The sequence below is a fragment of the Salvelinus namaycush genome, chromosome 5 (assembly GCF_016432855.1).
Source record: "Salvelinus namaycush isolate Seneca chromosome 5, SaNama_1.0, whole genome shotgun sequence".
NCBI classification, from domain to species: domain Eukaryota; kingdom Metazoa; phylum Chordata; class Actinopteri; order Salmoniformes; family Salmonidae; genus Salvelinus; species Salvelinus namaycush.
This window is the reverse complement of record NC_052311.1, coordinates 60,713,715-60,722,188: the sequence shown is the minus strand read 5'-3', so window position 1 is coordinate 60,722,188 and position 8,474 is coordinate 60,713,715. Positions and strand designations below refer to the sequence as shown.

At 42.2% G+C, this 8,474-nt stretch overlaps 2 protein-coding genes across 3 annotated transcripts in view; both read right to left on the bottom strand.

The window, feature by feature from the left end:
* Positions 1–8,474, bottom strand: part of LOC120048605 (cell adhesion molecule 4-like) — a 752,359-nt gene that overhangs the window by 243,008 nt on the left and 500,877 nt on the right. The gene's annotated exons all lie outside the window — the stretch shown is intronic.
* LOC120048612 (myeloid leukemia factor 2-like) lies at positions 2,511–6,390 on the bottom strand. 2 transcript variants are annotated; one of them, XM_038994715.1, is made up of 8 exons: positions 5,705–6,390; positions 5,198–5,309; positions 4,834–4,869; positions 4,636–4,689; positions 4,270–4,398; positions 3,975–4,134; positions 3,481–3,695; positions 2,511–2,991 (listed from the first exon to the last, which is right to left on the bottom strand). In XM_038994715.1, the coding sequence occupies exons 1-7, from the start codon at positions 5,746–5,748 to the stop codon at positions 3,484–3,486; spliced, it is 747 nt and encodes a 248-aa protein (XP_038850643.1). In that variant the 5' UTR covers positions 5,749–6,390; the 3' UTR covers positions 2,511–2,991; positions 3,481–3,483. The 2 variants fall into 2 exon arrangements, with proteins under 2 accessions (XP_038850643.1, XP_038850642.1); XM_038994714.1 differs by having other exon boundaries at positions 3,488–3,695.

Here is an 8,474-nt window from a genome sequence, read left to right as displayed (position 1 = left end):
ACAATATTTCCGCAGATGTCATGAGTACTAGTCAGTAGTGATGTAAGCCCTGATAAGCTCACATACACAGAGAACAGGAAGAAACAGACGGCAGGGTTGGCAGGAGTATATGCTGGGACATACTGTGGGATGCATGAGCTTAGCTTGCTGTGTGTATCTGCTAGCTAGAACATACTGGAGGATGCATTCACTTAGTTAGCATTAGCATTCATCTTCTAAGACATACTGCTGGCTGCAGAAATCTGTTTGTATGGCTATCAGCTTTGTATAGATACAGTATGTGGATTGGCCTTGTATAGACTGTTGTGACCAAACTAGGTTGTATTTGGCTTAGCCTTTGCATGCACAGTATAGGAGGGGAGACATTGAACTCCCTGTAGTTCAGGTTAGATGGCCATATGGAATAGATACAGTGCCTTGCAAAAGTATTCATACCCCTTGGATTTCTTCACATTTTATTGTGCTACAAAGTGGCATTAAACTTGATTTAATTGTACTTTTTTTGTCAACAGTCTACACAAAATACTCTAATGTCAAAGTGGGAAAAAAATAAAAAATAAAAATAGAAGATTGATAGATATTCAATAATATAGTTGTTGCATAAGTATTCAGCTCCCTGAGTCAAAACATGTTAGAAACACATTTGGCAGTGATTACACCTGTGAGCCTTCTTGGATAAGTCTCTAAGAGCTTTTCACACCTGGATTGTGCAATATTGAATTTCACAATTCTTCAAGCTCTGTCAAGATGTTGGGGGTCATCAATTTTCAAGTCTTGCCATACATTTTCAAGCAGATTTAAGTCAAAACGGTTACTTGGCCACTCAGAAACATTCACTGTCTTATTGGTAAGCAACTCCAGTGTAGATGTGGCCTTGTGTTGTAGGTTATTGTCCTGCTGAAAGGTGAATTCCTCTCCCAGTGTCTATTGGAAAGCAGACTGAACCAGGTTTTCCTTTTGCCTGTGATTAGCTCCATCCTGTTTCTTTTTATCCTGAAAAACTCCCCAGTATGTGCAGATGTCAAGCCTACCCATACCTTGATGCAGCCAGCACCATGCATGAAAATAAGGAGGCAGTTACTCAGTGAAGTGTTATGTTGGATTTGTCCGAAACATAAGACTTTGCTGCATACAAGATGGATGTTTTGGAATATTTTTATTCTGTATATTTGTAATTTTCTTTTCACTTAAAGTCATTATTGTGGAGTCACTACAATGTTGTTGATCCATCCTCAGTTTTCTCCCATCAGATCCATTGAACTCTGTAACTGCTTTAAAATCACAATAAATAAAAAGTTATTGTTATCCATCAACCAATCACTACCCTTCTTTGCAGCTTTCAAAAAGATCCCTGGTCTTTGTAGTTGAATCTGTGCTTGTAATTCAATATTTGACTGAGGGACCTTACAGATATTTCATGCACAGGGGACAGAAGAAGGGTTAGTCATTAAAAAAATCATGTCAACCCCTATTATTTCACACAGAGTGAGTCCATTTAACTTATTGTGATTCATTAAGGAACATTTTACTCCTGAACTAATTTAGGCTTGCCTAAACAAATAGGCTGAATACTTACGCAACGGACATATTTTAGTTATCACATTTTTATTCATTAAAAAATGTTTGCATTTTTCTTCCACTTTGACATTACAGAGTATTTTGAGTAGGTTGACAAAAAAAGACAATTAAATCAATAAATTCTAATTCTACTTTGTAACAATAAAATGTGAAGCAATCCAAAAGCTCTGAATAATTTTGCAAGGCACTATGTGAATGAAGGCAGGTAATAGAGGACCAGGGCCAGCTATCTAGTGATGTGTAGCATTTAACAGAATACAGAGATGAAAGATAGAGAACGAACAATAAATCACACAAGGCAGCTATAAAATACAGAGGGAACCTCAGCGATGAAGGTGACAATTATGGAAGAGAGAGGGGGGAGGGAAATATCCAGACGGAATGGGCGGTGGGCAGGGAGGATTTTGATTGGCTTCTTCTCTGGTGTGTTCCATCTGGATGTCATATGACCATCTGCAGCTATTCTGACACTAGATAGTGAGAGCACGAGTTCACACACACGAGAGAGTGAGTGTGTAGGGATATGAATGTGTTTATTTGTGAGGGAGTATGTATGAAGGGATGGACTGTGCCATAGGACACACTATTTACTGTGGCATTTATAATATAAACAAAGTGTTGGGATGGAAAGGCATGCTGAATATTGAACAGATTCAACAGCAAAACAAAAATACAACCAAGTAACATTTTCACATGTACCAGGGATGGGATCAATTCCACTTCAATTGTGCCAATTCAGGAAGTAAACTGAAATTCCAATTCTCATGGGTTTACAACAAATTTATATTGGAATGTCAGTTTACTTCCTACATGGAAATGGGACTCCATTTCTCCAGTACCACCTTTAGTAATGGCAGTCCTCGTCAGGTCAAAACCTGTTCTAAAAACATAACCCATCCCCTCACTATTCCATGACAAACCACAACACAGTGTGCAATTATCTAACAATATTTAATGTTTGTTTTCATTAATTATTTTAATTAGTCAACAGTATACAATTCAATTCACAGACACACTAGTGTCTACACAAACATATATGGACTGTACAGCACATGTGTAGTATGTAGTGTGGCAATTTATATATATTTATATAGTGAGGTGGGCAATTAACGCATGTAAAGTTGGAGGGTGGCTCTATATACAACTTGAGTGTGTGTAATCATGTGTGTACACGTGTCCGCACGTGTGTATGTGAACAGTAACAGCAGAGAGGTTGAACCATAATTGCGGGTATTGAGTGTGTTGTGTGTGTATGTGTGTGTTAAATGTATAGTTTATATATAGACAGTTCCATCATATCAAACATCTTGACGATCAGTAGTGACCCTCTTCTCCCTTCTTCGTTCACAGCATCAGGCAGATCCCCTCGGTATCCTCTCCTCCATCCTTCTGCTCACCTTTCACCCTTGACCCCTGGCAGGAGAGAACACATGACATCATCAGTGGGTGATGTGGATCTTGACTGTCATAGTGGCTTCTTGTCTCCTCTCCTACACTGATCTGAAAACATTGGTTATGTCAAAAGCAATATGGAGGATTCTTACTGAGACTGAGCTTTTGCATGTCCACTTGTTTAATGTCAGAGCAGATGGAGGAGTGGTGTAACGTAAACCACTGTAGACTATTGAGATACACCCATTGACCCCAGACAGGCCAACAACTGGGACAGGCCCAGTTCCAGACTGATCTCATCTGTTCCCTGGACCTTATTGACTCACCTAGTGGATTTGAAAGGACTGGATCGGGATTGGCGTAAGCAAAGACCCTATATCAGGGTTGATACCTATCCATTACTTTCAGATCAACAAAGGGTACAGGAATTGATTTGGAACTGTGCCGTGCTGTCCACGGTACACACACTTTTACAAACACACAGACATACACAGGTCATGCTCCTCCTACCTCTCACCAGTCGTAGCGGGGGCGAGTTGCGGGTGGGAGGTGTCTGGGAGACTCATGGCGAGGGGCGGGCGGAGACGAGGAGCTGGGTGGGGCGGCGAGGGCCAGCTGTTGCCCACCTGCCCTCCTGTCCCGGCCGTAGTCTATCCCCCGTGCGTTTGGGGGAGGGTACCTTCCGGCTGTGCTCCTCCACTCCTCATCGAAGGCAGCAGCCTCACCTGAGAGAGAGACAGGGGAGAGAGGGGGGTCAGAAACCGGGACAGGGGAGGAGGGGGTCAGAAACCTGGCCAGACGTAACTAACCAGGCAAGTCTAGCAAAGGAAACAAACAGTTGCAAATACAGCCATTAAGCATTCATGTGCTTTTTTACCCAAGGCAAATGGTTTATTATTAAATGGTTTTTAAAAATTATTATTAAATGGTTTATTATTGGGGGTTAGGGTCATACTGATTCTGGAGAACGAGTAGCGAGTAGCACATGTAGCTCCGTGACTTACTCTCCTCCAGGTTGATGTAGTCCTGCCGTTCTTCGCGGTCGCCCGTGTGGCGGTTTCGGGAGCGTTCCATCACGTGACCGCGGTCCCAGATGTGGTGGCCAATGGCCAGGCGCTCCAAGCCGCTCTCGCTGTCACGCATCGATTGGCGCGTCTCACGAATCTGAGGGGAGAAGGTAGTGTTCAGCAGGGAGCTGGTAGTAAAGGCCAGTAGCTCTGGAGGACTGGCATTGTAAACCCCTACTGAAAAATGTACATGCAATCACAGTAGTAAATGTAATTTGGCCTGCTCTCTTACCCCTCCAGGTGCAGTCCTCAATTCGCTGGTCTGCTGGTAGACTTTAGGGGCTCCCATGTCTGAGGAGGAGTAGGAGATGACTGTGGAGGAAGAGAACGTCTGACAGTTTGGCGAACCCGACATTCTGTCCTAAAGGGAAAGAAGATAACACATCTTGTCTCGCTGGATTATTTTTAAGTTTCAACCACTGAACTCATGTTAGGTCTTTGCTTTAAACAGAGTTGTTGCTGGGTCACAAAACGTTAACTCTAAAATTTGTTTTTTTCTGGACGCAGAGAATCTCCATTTTGGGTGTTTTTTAGATCAGGCACATGTTTGATCTGGATCTGGGAAAGCAGGTGATGGAATACCTCTGGAAATACTCACCATGTTCTCCATCATTCCTCCCATCATCCCAAACATGTCCATGAAGCCTCCCCCCTGGGGAAGGAACACATGAGGAAGTCAGTTATCTGATTCTGAAATTGAGAATTAGTTTTGAACGTATTGGAACAGGGCCTTGGGTGCTTTTCTGTGCTCTAAGCGGCAGAGATAACATCTTAACACACAGGGACAAGGACTCACCATTCCCATCATTCCAAACGGCTGCAGTGCTCCAGCCTGAAAAGCAGTAGGAGGTTATTTAACAGCAGACAACAAATATGCAGTAACAATGCAGTATGGCATGAAGTACTATAAAATTAGAGTCTACACTACATATAATCAAAGGGGAAATAGCTATGGTGTGTTGTGCTGTATACATACCAGGATTGGGTCGATTCCATTTTAATTAGTCAATTCAAAAGTTATCCAATTCAAATTCCAATGTTTACTCATTGAAGAGAGTTTGAATTGTAGTGTACTTCCTAAATTTGAAATGGAATTGAACCCAACATCACACACTTACTAGAGATACTCAGAGTAGTGACACTCTCTCTCACACACACACCTGAAGGTGGGGTGCACGGGGAGGCTGAATCTGAGGGCTGAGGGGGAAAGGTTCGTAGCCAAACGACCCAAACAGACTCCTCATCTGTTGCCTCTGGGCTGCGAATGGATCCCTTCAAAACAGAAATAATTTCTCTCACTGAGGATACAGACCATGAAAAAAAACAGCAGTGACTAAGGAAAGGGATTGCTGACATTATGAAAACTCAGCTGTTTCCAGGTGTACTCTTGACCATGGTTACACATCATGGAATGAGAATATAAGGGGTAACCACATACTTATGGGAAAAAAAGAAGCTAGAGAACTATATAACGGCTTGTATGGATCATGGTTAACTATGTGGTGTATGTAGTTAACTAATATATTCTGGCTGCCTGCCTACACATTGTGGCAGGAGATTAGGCCTTTAAATCTCAGAACAAACGACAACGACTGGGTTGATTCATTCAAGTGGGTATAAAAGCAAGACATGCAGTTCGCTTGGATAAAAGGCAATACGATACTCACATCATGTAAGGGTTGTCATCCACGTCATTTAAATATCGAAACATGGTGTTTTGGTTAGCTAATTAAGCTAGCTGGGGCTAGCTAAAAACGTAGTTTCTTGGGGCCTCAGTACAAAAAATAATGTAAGAGGACAGTAAATTTACGACCTCTCATTCGGGTATTTCGACACTTCTAGTACAGCGTACCGACGGACAATAGTGAGAAATGTGCAGCAGTATTGTTAGCAAGCTAGCTATCCTTGCTAGCCACCTAGCATCCGTGTAAGGAAACTAGCCTGAAAACTAGCTTGCAAACCAACGTAGGAAATTACCCCCTTAAAGCAGACTTATTTGCAGATATAAAGTCTTATATTGTTCACGCCTAAGTACAACTTAAAACATTGACTATGGTTTTCCTAGCAAGATAGCTAGCTAGCTAGCTAGCTATTTTTCCACTGTTGATTGCACATGAAAACGGAAGTCAAGCTGACAAAGGAAGCCAAAACGTCAGGAATCCAAAGGAAGAAAGATGTTGATGTCTCCACAATTTTCCAACAACCTGCCACCTACAAACGCCTATATTTTGTGCAAAACATGCACCTATCCGTTCAGAAGCCGTGGTGCTAAATGTCACCGAATAAAAACCAAATGACCCTGCAAAATGCCTGTAGCCCGCAAGCTAGAATTAAGCGAAATGTCAATAAAAAAAAGGGGGGGAGGCAACATCCGGAAATGACGCAGGCTCGTCGTCAATGAGGATAGAATGCAAAAGGGCCAACATGCCTTACCCTTGCTAATGTGTAATATCTGTCAACCAATGTCACTTCTTTGGTACCTATTTACATAAAAAATGTATTTTTTTTGTATTGAATGTCACTAAAAAGAGCTGGTGACAGGGTGTCATTATGTCACTGGGTGACATAAGTTATATAGAGCTTAAAATCATAATCAACTATATTTTTTTCTAAAGCTTTGTCTTGATATGACTGTAAAAACAGAACATTTTAAAACAAGACTCAGAAACAACTTTAGGAATCAAAATATTGCCAGAAGTTACAGAAATGTGAGAACACTGCTCTCTACAGGCCTTGCTTTTGAGGATCAAACTGCTGTTGCATGCATGCATGCTCAAAAGTTGTGCCAACTGTCAAATATGTTTTTGAAGTTAAGTTTTAATGTCACATGCACAAGTATAGTGAAATGCCTTCTTGCAGCTCCAAACCCAACAATGCAGTGATCAATATCAAAGTAGCACTAAAGATAACACAAGCTAGAACAAAAACACATGAGAAATAAAAGAACACAAGGTAATAAGCTATATACAGGGTCAGTTCCAATACCATATTTACAATGTGCAGGGATACTGGAGTGATAGAGGTAGACACAGTGCATTCGGAAAGCATACAGACCCCTTGACATGGATAGTCCCTGCTGCTGAAAAACATCCCCACAGCATGATGCTGCCACCAGCATGTGTCACCGTAGGGATGGTGCCAGGTTTCCTCCAGACGTGACGCTTGGCATTCAGGCCAAAGAGTTCAATCTTGGTTTCATCAGACCAGAGCATCTTGTTTCTCATGGTCTGAGAGTTCTTTTGGGTGCCTTTTGGCAAACTCCAAGCGGGCCATCATGTGCCTTTTACAAAGGATTGGCTTCCGTCTAGCAACACAACCATAAAGGCCTTTGTGGAGTGCTGCAGAGATGGTTGTCCTTCTAGAAGGTTCTCCCATCTCCAAAGAGGAATTCTGAAGCTCTGTCAGAGTGACCATCGGGTTCTTGGTCACCTCCAAGACCAAGGCCCTTATCCCCCGATTGCTCTGTTTTGCCGGGCGGCCAGCTCTAAGAAGAGTCTTGGTGGTTCCAAACTTCTTCCATTTAAGAAAGATGGAGGCCACTGTGTTTTTGGGGATCTTCAATAATGCAGAAATGTTTTGGTACCCTTCCCCCCCAGATCTAAGCCTCGACACAATCCCGTCTTAGAGCTCTACGGATAATTCCTTCAACCTCATGGCTTGGTTTCTGCTCTGACATGCACTGTCAACTGTGGGACCTTATATAGACAGGTGTGTGCCTTTAAAATTCATGTCCAATCAACTGAATTTACTACAAGTTGTAGAAACATCTCAAAGATGATCAATGGAAACAGGATGCACCTGAGCTCAATTTTGAGTCTCATAGCAAAGGGTCTGAATATTTATGTAAATAAGGTATTTGTTTTTTTCATTTTTCATCAAAACCTATTTTTGCTTTTTCATTATGGGGTATTGTTTGTAAATTGATGAGGAACATGTTTTATTTATCCATTTTAGAATAATGGGCAAAAAGTGAAGGGGTCTGAATACTTTCCGAATGCACTGTATGAATAGGGCTAAGGTGAATAGGTTGTATGACTGTCTAAAGTCAGTATAAATGTGTGTGCATGTTATGTGTGTGTTGGAGTGTCAGTTAGTGTGTAGAATACTGTGACTGTGCATAGAGACAGTGCAAAACAAATTTTTGAAAATACAAGGTTCAACTCAGATAGTCCGTGCAGCCATTCTGTTAGATATTTAGCAGTCTTATGGCTTGGAGATAGAAGCTGTTCAGTAGCCTGTTGGTGTCAGACGTGATGCACTGGTACCATTTGCCGTGCGGAAGCAGAGAGAAAGGTCTATGGCTTACGTGGCTCGAGTCTAACAATTTCCCGGGCCTTCCTTTCACACCAGCTGATATAGAGGTCCTGTATAGCAAGGAGCTCGGACCCAGTGATGTACTGGGCTGTCCGCACCACCCTCTGTAGCGCCATGCGATCG

Coding starts and splice junctions, on each gene's coding strand:
- LOC120048612 (XM_038994714.1), bottom strand. CDS start 5,748: ATGTTTCGATATTTAAATGACGTGGATGACAACCCTTACATGAT. Junction 5,310..5,704: donor GATGACAACCCTTACATGAT/GTGAGTATCGTA, acceptor TCTGTTTTGAAG/GGATCCATTCGCAGCCCAGA. Junction 4,690..4,833: donor CGTTTGGAATGATGGGAATG/GTGAGTCCTTGT, acceptor TTCCTTCCCCAG/GGGGGAGGCTTCATGGACAT.